The 27,307-nt window shown below is 43.4% G+C and overlaps 1 protein-coding gene across 2 annotated transcripts; it reads left to right on the top strand.

The window, feature by feature from the left end:
- The first annotated feature begins 336 nt into the window (after positions 1 to 336).
- slc47a1 (solute carrier family 47 member 1) lies at positions 337 to 25,682 on the top strand. Of its 2 annotated transcripts, none has more exons than XR_005696001.1 (17): positions 337 to 587; positions 952 to 1,053; positions 11,586 to 11,654; positions 11,775 to 11,923; positions 12,282 to 12,324; positions 12,570 to 12,614; positions 14,575 to 14,672; positions 15,235 to 15,332; positions 15,422 to 15,535; positions 17,271 to 17,338; positions 17,439 to 17,547; positions 17,642 to 17,717; positions 17,802 to 17,871; positions 18,000 to 18,132; positions 21,467 to 21,561; positions 21,856 to 22,279; positions 24,369 to 24,473. XR_005696001.1 is itself a non-coding variant. In XM_040033127.1 (17 exons), the coding sequence occupies exons 1-17, from the start codon at positions 375 to 377 to the stop codon at positions 24,929 to 24,931; spliced, it is 1,953 nt and encodes a 650-aa protein (XP_039889061.1). In that variant the 5' UTR covers positions 341 to 374; the 3' UTR covers positions 24,932 to 25,682. The 2 variants fall into 2 exon arrangements, 1 of the variants encoding a protein (XP_039889061.1); XM_040033127.1 differs by lacking the exon at positions 21,856 to 22,279 and adding an exon at positions 24,566 to 25,682 and having other exon boundaries at positions 341 to 587.
- The last annotated feature ends 1,625 nt before the right edge of the window (positions 25,683 to 27,307 follow it).

Consider the following 27,307-nt stretch of genomic DNA (forward strand, 5'->3'; position numbering starts at 1 on the left):
GTCGTACACTGCACACAACACGTTGCATTCCCTCCCCCAACTTCAAGACACATTTGTCAGCCCTGTTTTGATCCTCGTATCAGAAAGGTCTTCTGTTCTTTTCCAATCCCTTCTCCAGCCGTCACCTCCCATGTTTATTTTCTCTATTTCGTTTAATCTGTTGTTTCCAACACCACACCCCAAAACCACATAATTTAATCAATAACTTCTAAGAAGTGCATGTGTCGCACTTCTAAACCCAGATAGGCCAATTGCCCCTCTTACCCTTGCACTCTCTTACCCCACTCCCTCCCTGCCACTCTCGCTCCCTCCCACCAGTGCTTTCTAACTTTTCTCTCTCCTCTCTCCCGTCTGTATTCTCTTTCTGTGTTTGAATGGAGAAGCTGGATTCACCGGAACCAGCACACCCCTTGCCCAGTGCAGGGCCCGTTGCTGAGGTTTCTGTTGCTAAGACGGCAGGGGCTGTGGAAGACGAGGGTGCATCATGGGTGAGATCCAAACTCTTTGAGTGTAGTTGCATGAAACGCTTGCTGCCGCAGGCTTACAGAGAGGAACTCTACCAAGTGTTACGACTCACAGGCCCACTGGTAAGTAGCAGAAAGTGGTCTTTTTTTTCTTCTTTTCCTTTTTAGTTGGGGGATCCCATGATTATAATACGCACAGTCAGCGCACTCCTGCAGTGCAGAATTACTGTTTTTAGTACAGGTTTACATAATGCAGTGAAACTAGTCACTACTTCTCAAATAAAACTGAATATACTGCATGCCTAAAAAAGTGAAGAAAAAATGTTGTCTATACTGACTGAATATTAATGCAGTCAAGTCTGTGCCTTGTGATTTCACAACACTGCTTTGCCAAGTACTGACAAGTCCCCTGGACACAGTTAATGGCAATAAATCACTGTGCTTTCACCGTACCAGCAAATTATTAAAGTCCTGCTTGTTTCTACAGCTGCTGTCGCGGATTCTGAACTTCCTCCTGTCATTTGTTATCACCATATTCTGTGGTCACATTAGCAATGCAGCACTGGCTGGATATGCACTGGCCTCAGCGGTACGTACTGTACTCCTTTTCAGAACAGTTTATTTTAGCACCACTGCTTTGTCTGCTTCTTGTGGGTTGTTATGGTAGCGCAATAAGACCACTTTCTCTCTAAATTGTTTGTCTTTTTGCATACTGGAGGTGATGCAGGTTTGCCTGAATGTACTGGTATGTGTAAAATACAGTGCAGGTCTACATCTCAGCTGAGTGACATAGCCAAGCAGCAACCTCTGTGGATGAGTAGCCACTATGGATGGCTCCATAAGCAATTCAATTCACCAAAATTAACCAAATTTAAAAACAATATGGTAAAAAAACAAAAAACAAAAAACAAAACTTTGTAGCTTATGCATCTTTTCAGAACAACTATACAGGAACTTTATTATAACTTATTTGCAAAGCAGAAATTCAACTACTATTTTGTTCATTGAGTGCAACAGAAGAGACAAATCCACGTGGTGAAACAAAGAGCAGCAAAATAGCTAATAACTCTTATTACTATAGTGGTTTCTATAGTTAGTTATATGAGAAGTGAGAAAAGAAAAGGAAAATCAGAACCACTGATGCATGCAGTGAAGGGATCCAGTGGCTCTGTTACGCCGTGAGGTCCTGTTACAGGTATGAGTTGGGTCCAGTTGTCACCTCAGAGGGAAGGGACACTGCAAATTAATTAAAAAAACAAACAAAAAAAAACCTGGCGGTTGCCAAGGCTACCCCTCAGCCTCCTAGTAGATGTGACAAGTGGTCTAAATGGTATAAATCTGAAAATCCTAGGAAAGGACCTATAACCTTGAGGTCGAGGTCACCAGGATTCAAAATCGTCCAAGATTTTTCGTAGATACGTCTAAGATATGAATTTGAAACTCCTGGTCACCTCATTCTCGAGTTATTGCATTTACAAACTTGGGTGTTGACGCTGCCTGCCCACCTGCCCAGCGAGTGGATAAAAATATCTCATCAGCCTTTTACAGCTGAGGGGTAAAAAATACTGAGTTACTGGGTTTAGCCTGTTAAGCAACATTTCTAGCCTGTTCCTACGTACACAAGGCATGAAGGGTTGATGAATGGTTTCTTAAGGCAAAACTTTAATTTGTGATAGGCTTTAATTGTACTTATTCATAATGTTAATGAACAGCCTACTTACAGTTCTGACTGCACTTAGAGGGCAAACACTTCACTTTAAGCTTTTTGGGGTTCACTTTATTTTTTTTATTTTTATTTTTATTTTGCCTGTCCCGTTTGGCTCTTTTGCCATCAGAATTATTGTCTAAAGGTGAAGAAAGATGCCCAATGGATTTACTTTACCAAATGGACCATCCCAGCCTTGCCGTAATGGTTTATTTGATTCACCTTTTATTGTTTATTTTATTTTATTTTCACTTGCTAAATACGGGACTGTCATAGTTTGGCTGTGTGCCGGCAGGAATTGGACCCAAACGCAGACTCACTGGAGACCGGACTGAACTCAAAATGACAGCTTTTATTGCTGAACACAAAAACTCTACAAAATCTAAACTGGAAAGACTCTAACAAAACACACAGGGAGCTACAGGTAGAAACAAAACACCGAAGCACAAGAAAGCCCCAAAACAAAACAGGAATCCAAAAAAAGAACAGGCCAGGGGGCCAGCCGGGCAGAAGGCAACGGCGGCGACGACGAAAAAAGTTCAGGGGGCCGGCCGCGCGGAAGGCGGCGGCGGCGGCTCCCAAGTGTCAGGCGTACCGGCCGAGGCTTGGAGGGCACAGGACCAGGCGACGCTGAAGCTGATGATGCTGGAGCTGGACCAAGCGACGCTGATGAAGCTGATGATGCTGGAGCTGGACCAAGCGACGCTGATGAAGCTGATGATGCTGATGATGCTGGAGCTGGACCAGGCGACGGCGTGGGTGGAGACACGGAGGCCGCAGCTGGCGGCGGCGTGGATGACACTGGTGGAGCAGCAGGTGGCCGAACGGGCCCCTCTGACCCTCCAGCGGAGATGGGTGGCTAAACGGGCCCCTCGGACCCTCCAGTGGAGACGGGTGGCCGAACGGGCCCCTCGGACCCTCCAGCGGAGATGGGTGGCCGAACGGGCCCCTCGGACCCTCCAGCGGAGATGGGTGGCCGAACGGGCCCCTCGGACCCTCCAGTGGAGGCCAAAACAAAGCCAACAGGCATGAAGTCCTTTGGCGGACATGAGGACAACTGGTGCTGCACCGAGCACTGACTCTGCCCAGGCAATGCTAACATGGTGCAGTTCTTAGGGGGCTGCTCAAACTTCAGGGGTCCAGAATCAGCTGGGGACTGAGACCTAGCCTCTGGGGAAGCCCTGGAGTGGCAAACTGTGCCAACGGCGGCTAAACCATGAAAAGTACCCTGAGTAGAAATCAAGTTACCTCCCTGCATGGAGTGAATGAGCAAAACTGGCGACACAGGAGACTGAGCAGAGAGTGGCTGCTGGGCAGCTAACTGAGCTACTGGAGACACAGGTGAGAGTGGGAGCTGAGCTACTGGTGGTGGTGAAGTAAATGACTGCACGGGAGACTGAACTGAGAGCGTCTGCACTGGCACAGGGAACTGAACTGATGTCTGTAGTAACGGTGGTGGTGAGAGTGGAGTTGGTGGTGGAGTTGATGACTTCACAAGAGAATGAACTAGAGGTGACTGCACAGGAGACTGAGCTAGAGGTAGTAGTGATGGTTGGTGAGAAAGTGGAGCTGGTGGTTGAGTGGAAGACTGTGCTAAGGGAGGCTGCACTGGGGACACCGGAGACTGCACTGGGGACACCGGAGACTGCACTGGGGACACCGGAGACTGCACTGGGGACACCGGAGACTGCACTGGGGATTGTGGTGGAGGTGTAACGGGTGGAAGAGTGGCTGAATTGGCTGCGGGTCGGGTGGCTAATGGCTCAGCTACAGAGTGCCTTAATGGCAGGGCTATGGGTTGAATGACTGACTGAGTAGCAGCCTGAATGGCTGGGTGTAGTGACGGTTGTGGTGGAAGAGAAACAGGTGGTAGTGTGGATGATGGAGCTAAGGGCGACTGAGTGGCAGACCGAACTGATGACTGAAGTGATGGTAGAGGTGAAAATGGAGCTTGTGGTGGAGTTAATGACTGTGCTAGCGGGGACACAGGAGACGCAGCTCGTAGCTGGGCAGCTAAGAGAGCTTCAGGAGGCTGGGCAGCTAAGAGAGCTTCAGGAGGCTGGGCAGCTAAGAGAGCTTCAGGAGGCTGGGCAGCTAAGAGAGCTTCAGGAGGCTGGGCAGCTAAGAGAGCTTCAGGAGGCTGGGCAACTGATAAACTGTTCACATTACCATCCGTAGCACAAAACACAACCCCTGAACGAATAGTCCCACGGTTCGACACAGAAAAAGAGTCCTTACTCACCACAGCCGGCGATGTACAAGTCCGAACGTCCGGCTGTGGGGTGGCGCGCTGGCGGTGTGATCGTCGTTTCTTCCCCGCAGATGGCTCCGAAGGGCCGGGCAAAACCACATCCGGCCGGTGAGGCTGACGCGGCTGCTCCAGGGTGGCTGTTGTCTGTTGCTGCTGGGCCAAGTCTGATGTTTCCCGAGCTCGCGGCACCTTCCGGGCTTCATTCAAATTGGCCAATAAGTCCAAACATCCTCTGGCCTGGCAGAGATGGGAATTTCCTTTGAGGATTGCTTCGATAGCATTTATCCCCACAATCTTTGCCCTTGTATTGGAAGTGTGAGTTATTCACTCGACTAGGCATTGGACACGTATCAGATCGCTCTCCCCGGGTAAGTCTGCTGGGTCCATGTTGTGGTCGCGTCGTTCTGTCATAGTTCGGCTGTGTGCCGGCAGGAATTGGACCCAAACGCAGACTCACTGGAGACCGGACTGAACTCAAAATGACAGCTTTTATTGCTGAACACAAAAACTCTACAAAATCTAAACTGGAAAGACTCTAACAAAACACACAGGGAGCTACAGGTAGAAACACACAGCATGAGGGACGACATGACACTGACTCAGAGAAACACAGGGTTTAAATACACTGGGGAGTAACGAGGGGAATGAGCCACAGAAGGAGGGCACAGCTGGGAGAAATCAGGACTGACGAGACAAGCAAAGCAGGACACATTCACATAAGACACGGACCTTCAAAGTAAAACAGGAAGGATCACACAGAGATGCGAACTTGACACAGTGGAGACAGCAACTAAGAAACACAGAGACATAAACCATAAGGCAGAGGACTCTAAGAACCAAAAGACACAGAGGGGAAATCAAACATGCAGACACAGACTTACACAGAACAGAGGGGACACAGAGAAACATGAAGGGCAAGGGATCGAAACTAGAAACCATAGAATAACTCACACAAGTACAATAATATATAATAAGCACAGCCCCGTCCTCCAGGGCATGAAGCAGGTATGGAGGAGATCAAAACTCCAGACATCCAGAGGCCCTCAGAACACAAGAGACCAAGGAAGACCAACAGAGGGGCAGCCGCGCCACTATCCCAGAAAGAGCTGAGGAGAGCCCCAGATGAGGGGTCACTCAGCAGCCGCGGAGAAGAAGCCAGGGGGGGTTGCAGTGACATGCCCGTGAGCTCTGCTGGCAGCCAGCTGTGCCAGAGTGACCGAGCCCCAGGCCGAGAGGCTGAGGGCACCCCACCCCCGAAGTGGCCGAGCGATCCCCAGGCTCCAGGCCCCGACAAGCAGCCACCTGGAGTGAGCCAGTGAGTACCTGGACGCCCATCCTTGGACACAAAGAACCACCAATGCATCAATGTCTGAGGGAGTCAACACTCACCCAACGTGGAGACAGACATAAAGAGACATTGTACACACAATCACACTCCCGAAGCGTACTCTATACCCCAGGTCTAGGTACCCTTGCCCCTGGAGGGGGAAACTGCACCCAGACCCAGGTAGTGTTACCCTTTTCCCTGGGGTGGAGAGAAGCAGACTGCCCCGACTCGGCAGCAGCAGGGAGGCCCCACATTCCAGACCCCAATTGGACGACCAGCTCCTCCTCCTAGCCCCCCCGCTCCAGCAGGCTGCAGAGAACGGGGGTGTGTGAAGACTCCAAACCTCCCTCCACCCGCTCATATGTAGTGTTGATGCATGTGTGTTCTAAGGTGCATTTAAAACCCAGGAGGACATGGAGCTACCTGCTAGAGAGCAGCAGGTAAGCGCATAGCCCCTCCTGATAGCCCTCAATGTCTACGTGTATTTAAAATTGAGAGGTGGGCAACGACGCCAGGGGTGAGGTGTACACCCTGATGGTAATTTGGAGTCCGTGTAGCGTGCCCACCCCCAAGGTCCTATATGTATGTGTAATGAGAGTGTGAGTAATGTGAATGTCTAAGTTGTTGGATAAAATTGAGGCACAGGCAGCCAGAAGGGGACAGATGGGGGGGGGGATGCCTCCCCTGCACCCTGGTGACACACCTTTACCCCAAGGCCCTGCATGTGTGGGTGATTGTGGTGGAGCGGGAAGAGGGAGGCAGCTGGAGATGGGGAGGGAAGGAAGGGAGGGGCAAGTGACCCCTCCCTGGGGCCAGCTCCCCCACTGACCCCAGTAGGCACCCCCATACTCTGCAACCCGCCAGGGAAAGGGGGCCCAGGCCCATCCGGACCGGGGCCCAGTTCAGCAGCGCCGCCTGGCCCCACAGAGCCCGGGACAGCCCACCCGACCCCACCACAGAGAAAACTGCACCCACCCCGTCATCCACTCATCTTCCAGACTACACAAGACAATAGACGCCCAGGCTGAGAGCTTCCTCACCTCTCCTATATCTCCCTGAAGAGAGGAGACCTCCTGCAAGATGTAACAGCCTCCCCCACCAGTTGAAGAGCCCCCCAGATGGCTCGATGCACTGGCGGCACCCTGCGCCAGGGCTGGGCCCCCATACACCCACCCGCCCACAACCCCGGCAACACACCAACCAGGACCCAAGCCCCCAAGGCCCAGCCAGGGCCCCAGCCCAGAGTCGGGGAGCACTAGCCTGGGCTAAAAGTTGATGTTGGGTTGTTTTGGCTCTCGTGTGCACAACCTTTCTGACTGTAATTGAAACCTTTTCAGTTTGAGATGGCGAGGCACTAGTTGGATATTGAGTTTCTGAATGTGGCTTGTTGCACATTTAAAACACAACTGAATGAAATATTTAGAAAATTCAAACTTCTACTAAGCACTGGTTAATATCAACTAATGAATCATGTACATTCTCTTAGGAGGGGCTGTCGCCTGTACTCTAACTGAAAAACAACGTTGTTAAGGAAACAAGCACAATAGCATACCAAATCTAGTTATTATCAAAAACAAAATCTCATGCGTTTATGAATTTTAAGAATGCACATAAAAGTGATACTGTAAAATATTAGATTGATCTTATTAAAAAAATGTTTTAAAGTCGACTAACTGCACTACAAAAACAAAACCCCAGTAGGTCATGTCACTGTCCGAGGTGCTGAAGCGGCAAGGAGATGGGCAAAGAGTAACCAGCCAAGAAAAATATCTACTTACTCACCTGTCCTTGCAGAAGAAGGACTTTGCCTTATCCTTCATTGTAGCTCCAGCTCTCGTGTAACAGAGGATGCCTTTATCAAGTGGACAGGAGACAGGTGTTTCCTTTCTAGCTTTTCGTGCAGGAACAAGTTGTTATCTGGTCCAAAGCAGAAGCAAAACTCAATCATCCACCTCAGTGATAGTGCTGTCCTTTCAGCTCAAATGCTAAAGCTTGTTGAACTTGCTTCGATGAATTAATGAATACTGCCTTGCATTCTCAGGGATGTCAAACTCATTTTACATCATAGGCCAAATACACCACACTTTGATTTTAAGTAGGTCAAACCAGTGACGCTGCACTTTCTTTCAGTGTAAAGACATTTAACTATACATTTAATCCCTGAGATATCCTAATGTAAGAAAAAGAAGTGCAATTTCAACAGTATGTGTCAGTTTTCCTACATAACAGAGAAATGCTGGTGTAGTAAATGAAAGCACAGATTTTTGGATTGAAATAGAAAAAAACAAATGTGTAAAGTTACAGAGAAAGTTCAGGCAGCTTATTGCCCAGGCTGTCCTATAATTATAAAACAGAAAGTCCATAGAAAATATTTAAACGTAGAACCACTGTAAAAACTACAGTATACTCTTAAAAAACAGAATCTTTTCTGTCATTTATTTGCTTATCTTCTACTGAATTACTTTGGTGTAGCATGAATGGCAGTAGAGGAGGTCTTTCTCAGTAAGAAATTTTTAAATATTATGTAAAGACAGTTAAAAGTACAAAATCTATACCCTCTAGCTGTCCAGTGGGCCGGATTGGAGCCTGTAATTATGTTTGAGACTTGTGGTTTAGTGTTTAAAAGTGAATGAACTGTAGTTGCTCCATCATATCTTTGATATGGTGTTAGCCACTTTAACAGCTCTGAAATGGCCCTACACATTTCTCAATATGCCAGGAATGTAGTCGTTAATGCTAAGTGTTCTGTTAGCATTATTTTTAACTTGGTAAAAGTTTACACTACCCGCATAGTAGTCCACCTCCTGCACGGCATGCCTGCTTCTGGCCTGCTATCCCTCTCCTTCACTCGATTATACTGTACCTTGCTGATTGCAACTTGATCCATCCTTGATCCTGCAACATTTCAGTCGAAGCTCCTGTTTATAAATGACTTCCAGACTCCAGACTGGGTGTGCAAGCATCCAGGTAGCCGCCTGACCGGTACAACAAGAGGCAAGTCCGGTTTAGCTTAGTGCTTGAAAGTTTCCATCTAAAAATGACAGACCTTTACCTTTGCCTGTGAGTGTGGTCCAGTCTCAGGATTTGGTTTTGGTTGAGTTTCAGTTCAAAAGCAATATTTTAAAACTTAAATTTTATACAAACTCTATCCCCTCTGCTAACCTGCTAACTTCCCGCTACTGGCGTGAGGTTAGGTTAGGCTAGCTCCATAGCCTTACTGCAGTGGGGCTTGATTGGTTATAAAGCAGTCTAATCTTTTCTTTTCTTTTTTGTTCGTTAACATTAAGCCTAAAAAGTAAACAAGCAAACAAAAACAACAACAACAAAAAAAACTGGTTGAATGATCTATTGCTGCTTGCTTAATAGGTTGTAAGCCTTAGAGCTGTTAAGAAACACCCAAAAGGATCATTTCACTGACTATCAGACAGATCAGAGGAGATCAGCTAAGCACTAGTACAGTGCACTGTGTGAATTGTTTTTTGTCCCTTGCTGCCAGCAAAATCAACTCAAAATGTCAAAGGAACAATTAGCAGGGGGACTGCAAAACTCAGTAAGAATTAATATATTGTGTTTTCTGTTAATGGGAGATTAAGTTTCCTTTCCTTTCCAGTAAGAAAAAATCAAACTATATTTTATTGTTTAAAAAAAATCAAGATTATTATTATTATTATTATTATTATTATTGTTTAACTGAAATGCAAGCAGAGGCTGTAGTTACTAGGATCTGCTCCTTTTAGGGGTTGTCTGAGCATATCATCTGCCACTATATTACCTGGTCACTAGCATTCTCTTCTGCACACCAACCCTCTGCATGGCCTCCTTCATTGCATCCATGAATCCTATCTGTGATATTTCTCTTTTCCTCATGCTTTGTCCAGTAGAGTCAATTTTCAATTTTTTAACTATGTCTCTAAACTACTCAGTCTCAGCTCTCCTTCTGATAGATTAATTTCTAATCTTGTCCTGGCCACTCCCTGTGAAAATTGTAGCATCTTCTTTGTCTTTTCTTTTCTGTTGGTATCCCTTTCATTTTTGATAACTAAGTACTGGCTTCCTGTTAAATTTAGAGTCGATTTTAAGATCCTGGTCTTGACCTACAGAGCTGTGCACGGACTGGCACCTGCCTACATCTTTGATCTGTTACAGCCCTATGTCCCTAGCAGGTCTTTGAGGTCATCTGATCAGGGCTTACTTGCTATAAAAAATACTAAGAGGAGGACTAAGGGTGACAGAGCTTTTGCCACTGTGGCCCCTAGACTGTGGAACTCTCTCCCCCAAGCATTAAGAACTGTGGACTCCGTAGCTGTTTTTAAAAAACAACTCAAAACGTACCTTTTTAAAACTGCTTTTGGTTAATTTTTTGCCTGTTTTATTTTCTCTTTTTAAATCTTTTATGACTTGTAATCTTATGTGCAGCACTTTGTGATTCTGTCTTGAAAGGTGCTATATAAATAAAAAATTTTTTATTATTTATTTATTTATTTATTTATTACTCTGCATGATCTTTTATATTTGGATTGCTGAACAAATTCAAAGAAATTTCATTCTCCAGGGACGATATTTTTTTTAGCACGATTTTAGTACACCTCGTCTGATTCATTTAAAACAATTTGGAACTAAACAGAACTTTATCTATCAACGGTTTAACGACCTCTGTTTTCATCTGAAAATCACTCCACTGACACGAGGTTGCTCACTGTTGTTTCTGGCCTGTAACTTGAAATTAGGATCATTGAAGTGGAATGTATCAGAGATGAAAACAGCTCTTATTTTCTCTATGTATGGCAGAAAATCTACAAACATTTTTGCTTTTTCATTTGATCAGTCAGAAAGTTTTTAAGCTCTGAGCATATACTCCGAAAACAGTCCAGTGCTCTGTGTTTGCTGAATCACCCTACATCTTTGTGAGGCGCAAATCAAGTTGCACTAACCTCAGTGATGGATGTTTATAATAATAATAATAATAATGGATTGCATTTATATAGCGCTTTTCGGGGCCCTCAAAGCACTTTACAATTCCACTATTCATTCACTCTCACATTCACACACTGGTGGAGGCAAGCTACAGTTGTAGCCACAGCTGCCCTGGGGCAAACTGACAGAGGCGAGGCTGCCATATCGCACCATCAGCCCCTCTGGCCATCACCAGTAGGCGGCAGATGAAGTGTCTTGCCCAAGGACACAACGACTGAGACTGTCCGAGCCGGGGCTCGAACCGGCAACCTTCCGGTTACAAGACGAACTGCCAACTCTTTGAGCCACGATTCACCCCTATTGTTTTTAAATTGTGAGTCTGTCTCTCTCTCTTTCTGTGTTCGTATGTGTCACCATTTTAAAATAGTGGGAACAGCTCTTGGGTGCTTTTCAGTACCTTTCCAGGTGTTTTCTGTCTGTGAACCAATTTGTCCACTCAGTAGCTTCACAACCATTTAAGACTACTGTATAATGTAAGTAAGCTCACAGTGAAGTCTGTGTTTGAAGACGGGTGTTGCCAGGATGGATGGTGTGACTCCATCTCAAGATCTGGTCTCATTTTATATTTTATGCTGCTTTGTGGCATAAAATATACAAAGGAATGGAGTACATGACACATTTCAGTTTGATGCAACATTAACCCAACTTTCATCTTGGTGTGCAAAAATAACTGCCTCTCTTTGACTTGATACGTATTTTGATTGTCAAAGGTTGAAGTGTAATACATTTTTAATTTAAGAATAATTTGAAGGTGACAGCAACCCATGATCTTAAATTTATTTATAATACAACTTCAAGTTTTGGACATAATGAATGTATGAACTGTTTACTAAAGTGTGACTTTTTTTATTCTTCACCTCTCAGACCGTTAATTCGACCACAGTTGCAACAGGCCATGGTCTTGCCTTGGCTTGTGATACACTCATCTCTCAGGTGAGCAAACCACACTGTGCGTGTGTATTATTGTTGCAGCGGTTTTATCCACGGGAAGGTTTTAATTTCACTATGATGGAGTCAAATCCAGTTCCCATTAGCATTGTTTGTGTTTTGCAGACTTTTGGCAGTAAAAACATGAAACGTGTTGGAGTGATTCTTCAAAGGAGTTCACTGATCCTGCTGGCGTTTTGCCTGCCATGTTGGGCTATTATCATGAACTCTTACAGCCTACTGATCCTCATGCACCAAGAGGAAGAGGTGGCGAGGTAAAATCATGGTTTTTAAAGCTGATGTAGCATCTTTGAATATATAACTGGAAAAAAAGGAATACAAATCTATATTTTTAGTTCTGTTGTTGGCATTTTTATCAGCAGTACTAATACTATTCTGTGCTTAGAAAACTTCAGCTTTATATGTGTTTTCAGAGTTTCTGAGTAAATTTGTATGAGATTAAATTAAATTTGATTTCAAGGGACTACGATTGAAAACTGATTTAATGTGAAGACAGTGCTGATGCACTTTCCCACAATGAATGAATTTACAGATGCACTTTTTGCAAACTTGAATGATTGTCTTTATGTTTGCTTCACTAAATGAATATCATTTTGTTTGCTTCCCTTTCAGAATTGCCCAGATATATATGATGGCATTTCTACCAGCTGTTCCAGTGAGTTTAATGAACTGAGACTGAGACTTAGTCCACTTACTTCCTAACCTTGACTGAGATTATTAGTTATTGTGTACTTATCAGCTGCAGTGTTTCAACATCTGCATTTAGTAACACACATGCAGCTAGTAAGCGCACTAGTATTGAGTTGTTTAACCCTCATGTTTGAGAATTATTACTGCCAATTTAATTTAGTAAAAAACAAACAAACAACTAAATTCATGTTGTCTTTCTTTCTGCTACAGGCTATGTTTCTGTACCAGCTGCAGGTTGCCTACCTGCAAAACCAGGTAGGTTCATGAGATGAAACAAGTATGCTTCTGGTGTGTAGGAATCAGACACCTTCCAGGGGAAACTAAAACAGAAAGGTCATGTTGTTATGTTATTAAGTGTGGTATCTACGAAGGAGATATCCTCCTTCTCCTTTTACTAAGAAGTACAGCAAGCACTTGAAGAGGTATACCAGGAGAATAAACCAGAGGTTGCAGACCACAGCAACCTCTCTGAACAGGGGCCAATAACCATCATAGTGCAGACATCCAAGAATGAATCTCCAGTCTGAATAACTGGCAGCACAAATAAATCAGCTGCGAATGAACGAGAGACACCCGTAATGGCTAACTGAAGGCCAGACAGTCCTGATTCCCAAGGATCCCCAAAAGGGACCAATCCCATCCAACTACCGGCCAATAACCTGCCTCAGTACCAAATGGAAGCTCCTGTCAGCCATCATAGCCACGAAGATGAACAGGCATCTTCGTGTTAGAAAAAAAAGGTAGGATTATTATTATTGCACATTTACCAAGATATTGCGCAGGAAATTGTCAATAGCAAAAACAGAATGACTGTATGGGAGAGGTCTACTCGCACGTGCATACCCACGTCCGCACACACCCATGTCCGCACACACCCACCCTCCCATGCACACGTACACACACTCAAGGTTACCATAAGTAAACAAAGGGGAAGACTGCAGGAGTGTGTCAGTGTGGTGTCAGTGTTCTGGTGCATTGAGACTTCTGTTCAGCCCACGGGAAGAAGCTGATCTTTAGTCTGTTGGTTTTGCATCTGATGGATCTGAACCTTTCTCCAGAGGGCATGATGTTAAATAGGTGGTGGTTAGGATGGAAGTGGCCTTTTAAATTTCCCAGGCCCTGGAGCGACATCTAGAGCTGGCAATGCACTCCAGGGAGAGGAGTGGACAACCGATCACCTTCTCTGCAATTCTGGTGACATTTTGGAGTCTCTTCTTATCAGCTGTTGTTCAACCAGCGTACCACATGGAGATGGCGTGCACCAGCACACTCTCAATTGTGGCTCAGTAGAAGGACACTAGTAGGTCAGTCTGCAGCCGGTTCCATCTCAGAACCCTCAAGAAATGGAGGTGCTGCTGGGCTTTCCACCATGATGTACAGCAACATGATTGGAGTGTCATTCGGACTGGAGAAGTGTAGTCGGATGGAAACAAAGAGAGGGAAGGTAGTTAGAACTGAGGGGTTGGAACTACCAGAAGGGAACACCACATCTTCCTGAGAAGAACTTGAGACAATGTGGATCGTGAAAGTTTCCGTGGTCCCAGCGATTGCCGGAGCACTCGGTGCAGGGACTCAAGCTAGGCAAGTGGCTCCAGCAGTTCCCAGTAACAACATCTGCGATTGGTGTGTAGAAGAGTGCAGTCCTAGGAACAGCAAATATACTGTGCAGGAACTTCCAGCTCCCAGGCCTCTGCTAGAGGACCCGAGCTTGAAAAATAAAGACCGCCCACAGGAGCAAGAGGGGAATAATATATAAATATTCAGATATTTATATGTATATTTGTATATATATGCATATATAGACACTGTGCCATGCTGTGCCATTCCAGCTGTTTACCCACACTATCAGCTAATGTTAGCACAATCTTATATATAACATTGTAAAGCGCCCTTTTAAGGTTCAGACCTGTGATTTTCTGTGACAGAAATGTAATCATGCATATACTATGAAATTTTTTTGAAATCCTTTATTGTCCCCCTTTTGTCTAGTTCAACTGTCAGGTCTATTTTTTAGCACCAAATACATCATAAGCAGCTAATGTGCAGTTTCAGTGAGATAATGTCTTATTCTAGTTTCCACCAGTGTGCTACACTTACCTGAATTTGTCTTCGGGAAAATAGTAAAGTAATTTAAGTAAATAAATACTCTTGCCGAAGGAATGGTGGCTCTGCATACTGGATTGCTAATCATGTCTTTTAAAAAAAAATCTTTCAGGGGATCATATTGCCACAGATGTACACAGCGGGAATAGCGAATGTTTTAAACTTGGGCTTCAACTACGTCTTGATCTTCACCCTCAATTTGGGCGTCATGTAAGTGTGTCACACTGCCTCATTTTGCCTTTTCATTTTTAATGGACTTTTTGATGGTGGAATAACAGATACAATCTATTAATAAAACAGAAAAAAGCCCTCTGTCACTGCCATGTTCACTACACTGTTGTCCAAAGAGGGGACTGAGAGGAGAAGAAAATTTGTTTTCTGTTAAATGTGAGTCAGCAGTGCACTGATGTTTATTATTTTTGAAATTTATTTAAGTGAGGGGGGCAGCATAGGGCAAAGGAAGAAGAAAGTTCTCTGACAGGAGTTATTCCAGCTGGAAAAACATTTGATTCATCAGGCAGATGACTCAACCCAGGCCTCTGTCTGGGCCCTGTTTCTCCTATCCCTCACATTTACCAAGCACTCACTCCTACTAATTGTGAAAAGTCTTTCCTCAGCTCATGAGAAACCTAGTGTGCCAAACCACAGTCTTTCTGTTAGTTTTTTGGTCCATGCCTCCTCAGCGTAGTCCTGTGTTTGTTAATGTTGTTTGTTAGTGGTCATTCCTCTGGCAACCACAGGTATAAATACGTTTTATCATCTGTGTTTTCAGTGGATCAGCAATCGCTAACAGCCTCGCTCAGATCACCCTCTGCCTGCTGCTGTATGGCTACATCAGAATAAGGAAGCTCCATCAGAAGACATGGGGAGGTGAGTGCTACACATGAATAACACAAAGTGAATTATACAGCTTTTCAGACATTAGTTTTACTGAATTGAGTTTTCTGTAAACCTTACAGGTTGGTCCACTGAATGTCTGCAGGAATGGGGCTCTTACATGAAGCTGGCTGTTCCAAGTTTACTTATGGTCTACTTTGAATGGTGGCTCTGGGAGATTGGCAGTTTTCTCGCTGGTCAGTGTTATTTGTCAGACAAACAAACATGCACGTAAACGGCCGATTACACACACTCATTTTACACTTATTTTCTCAAGAAGAAAACAAAAATCAAGCTATTTTTTTGTCTGTGAAGGTTCTCAGTCATCCAGGTCATCGTAGTCAAAGGAGCTTGCAAAGAAAAGCGTCTGGACTTCTTTAAGTTGCTTGAAGACGTTTCACCTCTCATCCGAGAAGCTTCTTCAGTTCTAAGGTCAAATGGTGGAGAGTCCCAGATATAAACCTAGTGGGAGTGACCCCCCACAGAGGGACAAAAGGACCCCCCTCCACAGGACAAGACTCAGCAGTCCATCTGCATCTTAAGGATAAAGGACACTCTTTCGAAGATGCCAATGTTCACATTTTGGACAGAGAGGACAGATGGTTTGAAAGAGGAGTGAAAGAAGCCATCTATGTCCACTGTGAGCGACCATCTTTGAACAGAGGCGGGGGTTTACGACACCAACTCTCTGCCATCTATAATCCAGTTTTGAGATCCCTTCCCAGACGCCTTAACGCCCACTCACATCCTGGGCCATCTGACCTCAGGAATTCGCATGATAAGGTGGGGCCAGGTTTCACAATGAACTCACCCGAAACTCTGGCTGATTGGGACCCACGCCCAGTTTCCCACCTTGGCTCAGGCGATTAGAGGATCATCAGGGGGTCCTTTTGTCCCTCTGTGGGGGGTCACTCCCACTAGGTTTATATCTGGGACTCTCCACCATTTGACCTTAGACCTGAAGAAGCTTCTCGGATGAGAGGTGAAACGTCTTCAAGCAACTTAAAGAAGTCCAGACGCTTTTCTTTGCAAGCTCCTTTGACAAGCTATTTTTTTCCTTTTAACCTAGCAGTTATCACTATGACAGAACATCTCTGCTGTGCACAAGTCACAAAAATACAGTGATCGTGTCTCAAAAACCCAGATTCAGACTTCCAGGGTTTCATATGGAACAAATCTAAAGAAAGAGTGCATAATCTTGCTGGTTTAGGCTAACTTGTTATAACTGGTTTCTAGGAAAAAGATTTATCTATCATTAGCAGCATATCATTAACTGTGTGATAACTTGACCTTGATATTACTGTTGGTGTTTCTGGTTGTCTTTGTTCTTCTATTAATCCAATATTACACTATGCAGCATAGATTAGAATTAGGGTGACTGAACAGAAATGAGTTCATGCTGGAGGTGAGCAGAGTTGGGGAGGAGTGCATATGCAATACTGATAGATCTACATGTAAAGGAAGCAAAGGGTTAAATATGATAAAATAGTAAATTCTGATGAAGGGGTTATGTTTCAGTGATTTAATAATAACGATTAAATCTTAAACCTTTCTCAAAAATGCACTAAAATGTTTACCAGGGTTGTCTTATCTTTCTGTAAACAAAAATCTATACTCTAATCAGTGGCCTAATATTTCCGGTTAGAATCTGTTCAGTATCAGTGATATTGTAAATTAATACAGTCGAAATGCTGTTAAAATATATTTACTACTTTGCAATTCTCCCATCTTCTTTGAGGTTATCTCCCCAGATAATGTCCTGGTTTTCACTTTTTTTTTTTTTTTGCAAAAAAATCATCATGGAAAATGGAAAAGTTTAATTCACAAGATCTTACCTCACTGTAAAATCTTTGTCTCAAAAGTTTGTGTAAAAATGTCGCATTCGTGCACAGCAGCAAAACCTTTCATGAATCTCTCTCTAAATCATCTCAGGTTTACTTGGTGAAGTGGATCTTGCTGCTCAGCATGTGCTGGATGAAATAGGAACCATTGCATACATGGTACGGATCAGCCATTTACTTAGTTGAACACAGTCATCTTATTATTTAACAGCACTTCTGCAATTTGGGAAAAATGCTTACTCTGGTCTGGACCTTGTAGATTCCTTTAGGTATCCATGCAGCTGCTTGTGTGCGTGTTGGGAATGCTCTGGGGGCCGGGGACACCACCAGAGCTTTGCTCACCTGCAAAGTGACCCTATTTCTGTCGGGTATTAGGATATTTAAACATTTCTTTGAAAATTCAAACATATGTAATACATGATAAAATAAGGACACATGGACTTATATGCATTTTCTCTATAGGAACGCTTGCTGTTTGCCAGGGTATTGGTTTTGCAAGCTGTAAGTCAGTTGTTGCCTTCATATTTACCTCTGATGTGTGAGTATTACAGCAACACACACATTCAAGCCTGTAAAATATTATCATAACACTGTTTTAATGCTCTTTTTCTGCTCTCTGCAGCGAAATTGTGGCGACCGTGTCTGAAAACCTCACAGCGCACATTTTTGTACAGTTCTTTGATTCACTTCTGGTATGCCTTTACACAACAAAAAACGATGTTCTCATCTCACTTTACAAAGACTAATTCAGAGAGCTGGTTGTCTGCTTGATCAAATCAAACCCTCAACTTTGTTTCCTTTATTCTGTGTTCCATTTCAGTGTGTCTGCTCAGGAATTCTTGTAGGAGCTGGGATGCAGAAAATTGCTGCCATCTCCAACCTGTTGGGTTACTACCTCATCGGCCTGCCAGTAGGAATAGCTTTGATGTTTTATGCCAACCTGAGGATATTAGGTAATACTTTTATTCCATTGTAGGCATCTTTCTACAGACAAGCTATAAATTAAATGCTGAAGTGGTGCACACGTTTTCACTTTTGCCTCACAGCAAGAAGGTTTGGTATTCATAGCAAGTTTGCATGTTCCCTCTTTGCCTGTGAGGGCTTTCGGCTGCCACAGCCTAAAATCTTTCATGTTAGGTTAAGGGTGTAGGTGTGGATGTGACTGTTAGCCCTGTGTTAGCCAGGGTGTACTCAAGCCCCTTTAACAAAGTCACCTGGGATAAGGTGCAGACTCCTGGTGACTGTAGTTGGATAAATGATTAAGAAAATAGATGGGTGGACTGATAAGTCAAAATCAAAGGACTCAACGGCATAACATGAAAAAAAGTTTTGAAATAGGCTTCAAAGCCCCGAGATGCAGTCTTTACTTCAGGCAAGAGACAGTCGGGTGCACGCAGGAAGTTGATCAGAACAGGCAAACCAAGTCTGACAGGGAAGAGCAAGGACAAAAAACAGGATACCAGGTAGGTTCAGACTCACAGATAGACCTTCATGGAGAAGAAAAGGCAGGAATTCTCAATGCAAAGATAATTTGGCACAGAGACAAGGAACACAAAATACACAGTGGAGAATGCACAATTTGACAGAGGTCATATGACATTAGGGTGAGACAAGTAATAAAACAGCTGATAACAATGTCTGATACCAAGATTTATCACCAGTGGCACTTAAGCCGGCACATAAGAGCCTGTAGGCAGCAACACTGGGTTTCTAAATGTAACTCCATGTAACTGGATTTCAATTATTTACGATTAGTTTTGCAGTCTGATCATTTTTAATACTAAGATATCCCATTACCCACAATGCACTTCAGCTGCTGTTGATTTAGGATTTAGTTGTATAACCCAGCCTTTAGTATCAGTCTGAGATAAAGAGCCAGCTATAGGTCACACTCTTCACCTGAGGTAATTCAACAGCTGTTTTGTAACATTTTCCACAAGAGCTGAAAAACCTTGATGTGTAAAACTGGATGGATATAGACAGTGGCGGCTCCTGAAAAAAATCTCAGGGGGGGCAATTTTTATGATATCGACTAAAATGACCCATTTAATGAGTACATCAAACAACACAATTTTAATTTGTTGCTAGGTGATTAACTCATACAGTGATACCTCATGCCCACTAGATGGCAACACACAACAGAAAGCTTTCCTCTAGCTACATAAGTTACAGGTAGAAAGCGAAAGAAATTAGCATCCAGTAGCCTTTAAGCAAAAATGAATGTGTCCACTTACTCATTACTTAGGCTACATCAATCCAATGTTGTGTGGTGTAATCAAGCAACAATATAAAGCCGGCTGCATCATATAAATCAATATGCACAGCCTGTCAGCCACGACTTGCGCTGGAACCAACTCCGACTAAAAGTCCTGTTGTATGCTTTTGACTTCTCCTTCGTTGCCTGGGTTAGTTGAATTTCGGGCTTGTCAGGTCCCAACTCTTTAACTTGCAGTTTTTCTGCCATTGTCCTTCTGGCAAAAGGGTAGGTTAGAAGCGATCTAACCGAATTTGGGGGAGGCTGTGCCTCAACCGTTAACAATACCGCTGCCATCGTCTCTCTCTGACCTTATAGCTCACTTAGGCTACTGACTGAGGTAAAATTCTAGAACAGCAAATCTTCGCGCGTTTTCTGCAGGGGCGCAATTTTAAGCGCCCCCAAACCATTTAATTCAGCGACGCTGATAGGTCAAATATTTATTATTTTCCCCTGGCAACCATTTAATGATAGGCTATTTCGCTGCATATCAAGGGCGCTTTGACGAGCGCCCCAGAAGAAGAAAAACACCGTTTGTTGGTTGAACTTTAATGAGTCAGCTGGTGAAAATGTTAAAATACGCCTGGCTGTATATGGGCACACACATAGTAAAACTATCATTGATGAATTTTTTAAAAATATATATTTTTACTCCTCCACATTTGGGGGGGCGGAGCCCGAGCGCCCCCTATGGGCCAGCCGCCACTGGATATAGATATGATTACCTTTAAAAAAATATTATTAATTATTTATGTTTCTTTTTTTTAATCCAAGCTGATTAAATTAAATTCTCATTCACTTAAAAACAGTTGCACACAACACACAATTAAATATTATACAGTATTGTGCAAATTTCTCATTTCTTAATTTTTGCTTTCAAGGAGTGAGACTTGTAATTTTTAAAGTGTTCTTAAACACATCTGATCAAAATTAATGGAATTATGAACGCAAAAAAAATGCCATCAGATTATGATTCACAGTGCAGTGCCATCTTGCCAGCAGCTTAATTTTTCAACACGACAATGATCCCAAACACTCTGACAATGCAGTAAAAGGATATCTGGACAGAAAAGTACACAGTGAAGCACTATCAGCCCGCAATATTATTAAAGCAGTGTGAGACTCATGACTTTTGCACAGTATTGTAAATAAATCTGATTATCCTAATGTACATCAGGGATGTGAACTTTTCATCAAATGTGTCTGTTTGTGTACACTAACACTTTTTCACTTTGTTGTGCAGTCTGTAGGATTTTTAAAATTTTTGAAGGAGACTTTTTTTGACCCCAAAAAGTTGATTCTGTTCATCTGGACATAGTGTTTTCAGTGGGAGAAACATTTTGTCACTCAACCAAGTGACTTCTTCAGTCTCAGCTGACTGCAGGTTTCCCCAACCTTATAAACAGTACCTTTGCATACTGACTGAAACTAGCACCACTGAGTGAACAATGAGCTGTGAGGTCAGTTCCTGGATCCTTAATATGCAAATTGTCATGACCATTAATCAAAGACACTCTTGACACTCCTGCAATGATGAGGATGTACGCATCCTGGACAGGGAGGAACGCTGGTTTGAGCGCAGAGTCAAGGAGGCCATTTACGTGAAAAGGGAAAGACCATCTCTGAATCGAGGAAGGGGCCTAAGGGTACATCTTTCACCATCTTACAATGCTGTGATTGCAGCCATTCCCCAACTCTCTGTGAATGGTACTCATGGCCATTGATCAATGGTCTTTGATCAATTGGCTTTCATAGTGGTTGTCACAAAAATAAAATAAAACAATACAAGTACCACGGGATTGCAAAGACAGTTGGAAATTCTGTACACAGGCACAGCATCCGAACATGGAAGCACAGTCTAGGTGTGCTGTCTCTACTTTATACGAGCATATGGACTCATAGTCTACAGCTGTGAATAAGCAGAGTCGACTGTCAGCTTGGTTGTGTCTTTAAAGACCATTGGTATAAGCAGTTTGATAGCTTGATAGCTAGACTATTTCTTGGTTTGTTTGAATTTGTGTTCCTCCTTTCAGGTTTGTGGCTGGGCCTACTTGTATGCCTTTCCCTCGAGACAGTGTTATTTCTGGTTCTGATCTTTAAAATTAACTGGAAAAAAGTCACTCAGAAGGTAAGATGCTCATATATTTCTCTAAAAGCATAGATATTATTTCAATCTTCCAAAAAAAAAAAAAAGTATGAATGGAACAGGTGACATTTCTGAGTTAAATCTTTGGAGGTCTGTCAGTAAGTTTTATATCTGTATATCGTTATTTTAGTTTTATTCTTAGAACTTTTTCTTTTCTTTGTTTAGCTTAAAATTTTTCTTACTTTCAAAAAATAGATAAGACATAAAAGACAATATGTACTCTCACACATCCCACATACTAATACATTTAATTATTTGTGTATAACCTTGTCACAGTGGACTGAACGGATTCAAGCGCAGACAGGGAGAAAGGTGCAAAAGGTTTATTTACAACAAACCGGGTGACTATATACAAGTACTGAGGGGAGGAAAGGGGAAGGGCAGCCACAGGGAATGGTGAGGAAAATTCCACACACGCTCCTCTTCTGCCACGCCACTCAACACGCTCCTCTTCACTTCTCTCCATGCTTGTAATTTACACTCACACTCAGGTAGTCCAGGGATGCGAAATAAGGATGGAACCAGGGAATCTAGGTACGGAGACAGATGAGAGAATCAACACCAGGAAAGACACGCAGGAAACACTGGAGATCATTTTACAGCTGGGCAACACTAACGATAGTCGTTTAACGTTCCAGCGACAAGAAACATTGAGCCACCATCTTGAACGGTGGCTGGGAGAGGCAGGAATGAGACACAGGTGAGCAGTCGCTTGCAGGTGTTTTGGCTCACCACACATTGAGCTCCGCCCAGGTGAGCGAGACAGAAGAGAGAGAGAGCTAGGGAGAAAACAACAAACAACAACAAATACCTGTAGCCTGTTTGAGCCGGCTAGGGAGACAAACCTGCCACATCCGGCTGCTTTAGCGAGCAGAGTAAAGATCTTAATGCCCGGTTGTGCCAAACACATTTGTTTGTCAAGAGTAGCTCTATAAACTCTATATAATCTCCTTGTTTTTGTCAGTTTCTTTTTATTTACATTTTTTGTTTTTTTATTATTATTATTCATATTATTGTATAACGATGCCAGAACTGACAGGTGAGTAGTAATGTGTTTGAAAACAGCAGGAAGAAAGCAGAGGACTATACAGTGGGGCAAAAAAGTATTTAGTCAGCCACCGATTGTGCAAGTTCCCCCACTTAAAATGATGACAGAGGTCAGTAATTTGCACCAGAGGTACACTTCAACTGTGAGAGACAGAATGTGAAAAAAAAAATCCATGAATCCACATGGTAGGATTTGTAAAGAATTTATTCATAAATTAGGGTGGAAAATAAGTATTTGGTCACCTCAAACAAGGAAAATCTCTGGCTCTCACAGACCTGTAACGTCTTCTGTAAGAAGCTTTTCTGTCCCCCACTCGTTACCTGCATGAATGGCACCTGTTTGAACTCATCATCTGTATAAAAGACACCTGTCCACAGCCTCAAACAGTCAGACTCCAAACTCCGCCATGGCCAAGACCAAAGAGCTTTCGAAGGACACCAGGAAGAGTATTATAGACCTGCACCAGACTGGGAAGAGTGAATCTACAATAGGCAAGCAGCTTGGTGTGAAAAAATCAACTGTGGGAGCAATCATCAGAAAATGGAAGACATACAAGACCACTGATAATCTCCCTCGATCTGGGGCTCCACGCAAGATCTCATCCTGTGGGGTCAAAATGATCATGAGAACGGTGAGCAAAGATCCCAGAACCACACGGGGGGACCTGGTGAATGACCTGCAGAGAGCTGGGACCAAAGTAACAAAGGTCACCATCAGTAACACACTACAACGGCAGGGAATCAAATCCCGCACTGTCAGACGTGTTCCGCTGCTGAAGCCAGTGCATGTCCAGGCCCGTCTGAAGTTTGCCAGAGAGCACATGGATGATACAGCAGAGGATTGGGAGGATGTCATGTGGTCAGATGAAACCAAAGTAGAACTTTTTGGTATAAACTCAACTCGTCGTGTTTGGAGGAAGAAGAATACTGAGTTGCATCCCAAGAACACCATACCTACTGTGAAGCATGGGGGTGGAAACATCATGCTATGGGGCTGTTTTTCTGCCAAGGGGACAGGACGACTGATCCGTGTTAAGGACAGAATGAATGGGGCCATGTATCGTGAGATTTTGAGCCAAAACCTCCTTCCATCAGTGAGAACTTTGAAGATGAAACGAGGCTGGGTCTTCCAACATGACAATGATCCAAAACACACCACCCGGGCAACAAAGGAGTGGCTCCGTAAGAAGCATTTGAAAATCCTGGAGTGGCCTAGCCAGTCTCCAGACCTCAACCCCATAGAAAATCTGTGGCGGGAGTTGAAAGTCCGTGTTGCTTGGCGACAGCCCCAAAACATCACTGCTCTCGAGAAGATCTGCATGGAGGAATGGGCCAAAATACCAGCTACTGTGTGTGCAAACCTGGTAAAGACCTATAGTAAACGTTTGACCTCTGTTATTGCCAACAAAGGTTATGTTACAAAGTATTGAGTTATATTTTTGTTATTGACCAAATACTTATTTTCCACCCTGATTTACGAATAAATTCTTTACAAATCCTACCATGTGGATTCATGGATTTTTTTTTCACGTTCTGTCTCTCACAGTTGAAGTGTACCTCTGGTGCAAATTACTGACCTCTGTCATCATTTTAGGTGGGGGAACTTGCACAATCGGTGGCTGACTAAATACTTTTTTGCCCCACTGTATCTGTTTTTAGATTGTGGTTTACTTTTGTGGATTTATACCCAAGAGTTACCAGATTTTTATTTGCTTCTTGAACCTCGCTCTGACATGTTTTAGGCTCAACTGCGAGCTGGGAAGAAGTTATTGGTAGGACCTGGACACCTTCCTGGTACAGGGCTCAATGAAGCGATGCTGCTGGATGGTCCTGTCTGCCCAGACTCAGTAAGTCTTTCAACACAGCGTGTTTTTTGTATCTTGTCATATCATAATGGAGCCACTCACACATCCATTAACTGCATCTTTGCACTGTGAAGGCCCAGTCGGATGGTGGAGAAGCTCCAAAAACAGATGGCTACAGTCCTGTCAACACCCTGGATCAGGAGATGAAAGCTGCTCAAGAGCCAGGCATCATCAATACTAATGCAGCACCATCTGAGAGGGACACTGAACATAACGAAACCACCAAACCCAAAGTGGTGCTTTCTACCACACAGCTGATTTTCCGTCGGGGAACCGCCTTACTGGTTTCACTTCTTATTTTGATTATAGGTGTTGCTTGTCATATTGCTTTCCCTGTACCAGAGCAGAGTGCACAGAGCAAGACCAACTTTACTCTGAACTGGGCCAATGACTCCACTCCCACGCCACTGGCTCCTCTGAACTTTACAGCACACTTCTGAGATATTTTTAACTTCCAAATATTGACTTGTCATGGCTGCATATAGTAAGTGTTAAATTCCTTCCTAGTTGCACATCTTCTCATAAACCAGGGGTCTTATTTTCTAAAACTGGTGCTACCTTGTGTAGAGAGAAAAAAACCCCGTCTCAGTGCTGCACTGCTGAGCAAATCCACAGAAAGCTGGAAGCAATATCAAATGAGAGGGAATCTGGCAGGATTAACAAAGGTCTTGTTACAAAGATCGTGTTTTAACCAGCTCAGAGCTGAGATTTCTTAACTGGAGCAACAAGGTAGGTTACAAATCCTCACAGGAAAATCATGTGGGCATCAAGCAACAGATGTTTTCCCACAGATAGCTTTTTGTTTTTCAACCTGTTCTTGACTTAATTTACATGTTGCACTGTGAGATGTATATCGCAGCTTACTGACCTCAAATCATTCTCTCATTTTTTTAACTTGAAGATTGACTGTAAATATGTGATGCTAAATTTGACATGTCTGTAAGTGAAATATCATCGTCACATAGTCTTTTACTGTTGCTCTGGCTCTGTTTATTTTCAGGACAGAAGTGAATAATAAATAATAAGCTATGTGTCACTGGAATACATCACAGCCTCTAGTCTGAACTCTTTTTTTTCTTTACAAACAAAACACGAAGACTCATATACTAATATGCAAAAGAACCATAGTTCCTTCTGTTATAGATGCTCTACTAATAACTGCAAAGTGACTATCATCACATGAAAAACAGTGTGGAAATAAATCCTTTAAATAATACACTATATTGTCAAAAGTATTTACTCACCCATTCAAATGATTGAATTCTTGTGTTACAATCACTTTCATGGCCACAGGTGTATAACATCAAGCACCTAGGCATGCAGACTGCTTCTACAAACATTTGTGAAAGAATGGGTCACTCTCAGGAGTTCAATGAATTCCAGCACGGTACCATTATAGGATGCCACTTGTGCAACATGTCCAGTTGTAAAAATATTCAGTCACCAACAGCTGACTGTTGGTTATAATATCACCAACAGCTGACTGTTGGTGATATTATAACAAAGGGTAAATTATTGGGAACAGCAACTCAGTCATGTAAAATCACAGACCCGGGCCAGTGGATACTGAAGCGCAGAGGTCTTTCTGCAGAGTCAATCCAAACTTCCTGTGGCCTTCAGGGTAGCTCAAAAACAGTGTGTAGAAAGCTTAATGGAATGGGTTTCCATGGCCGAGCAGCTGCATCCAAGCCCTACATCACCAAGTGTAATGCAAAACGTCAGATGCACTTATATAAAGCACACTGCTACTGGACTGGAGTGATGAAATACACTTCTCTTTCTGGCATTTCAATGAGTCTGGGTTTGGCAGTTTGCCAGGAGGACAGTACTTTTTTGACTGCATTGTGCCAAGTACGAATTTTGGTGGAGGGAGGATTATAGTGTTGGGTTGTTTTTCAAGAGTTGGGCTCTGCCCTTCATTTCCAGAGAGAGGAATTCTGAATGCTTAATCACACCAAGACATATTGCACAATTTAAATGCTCCCAACTTTGTTGGAACAGTTTGGAGATGGCTTGTTCCTGTTCCAACACAACTGCGCACCAGTGCACAAAGCAAGATCCATAAAGATGTGGAGGAGCGAATTTGGTGTGGAGGAACTTGACTGAGCTGCACAGAGTCCCGATGTCAACTCAACAGAACATGTTGGGGATGAATTGGAGCACAGACTTTGAGCCAACATCAGCGTCTGGTCTCACAAATGTGCCTATCGAAGAATGGTCAGTAAACGCTCCTAAACGTTGTGGAAAACCTTTCCAGAACAATTGTTATATCTGCAAAGATTGGGCCGACATCATATTAATCCCCATGGATTAAGAATGGATTAAGATGTCACTCAAGTTCATATGCGTATGAAGGCAGTTTAACGAATACTTCGGGCAATATAGTGTGTTACTATAGTATAACTATACTATGTTACTATACTATAGTATCCATGCAGGTAAGACTGAAACAAAGCTCACACCCCAATCAATAACCGCTAATGTCTATTACATATTAAAAAGAAGCTACAATTGTTTCTGGGCCTAACATACCCATTCAACCTCTTAGCACACAGATACTGCCTTCATCCACAAGCAGCACCAATGAAGTATTCAAAAGAGTGGCAGTATCGAATAGAGCTTATCTGATATGCAATCTACACAAAATAAGACTAGAAAATTGTGTAATCATGGGGACAAATCGCACAGGTAATCAGGTTAATTAGTGACAGGACTGGGTATGAAAAGAGAATCCCAGAGAAAAAGACTAGAAATAACACAGCAAAAAAAAGTCATTGTCACTGAGTATGGTTTGCTTGCAAATAAAAGAAAATAAG

Source organism: Simochromis diagramma, unplaced genomic scaffold (assembly GCF_900408965.1).
Source record: "Simochromis diagramma unplaced genomic scaffold, fSimDia1.1 OVJJ01000216.1, whole genome shotgun sequence".
Classification (NCBI taxonomy): domain Eukaryota; kingdom Metazoa; phylum Chordata; class Actinopteri; order Cichliformes; family Cichlidae; genus Simochromis; species Simochromis diagramma.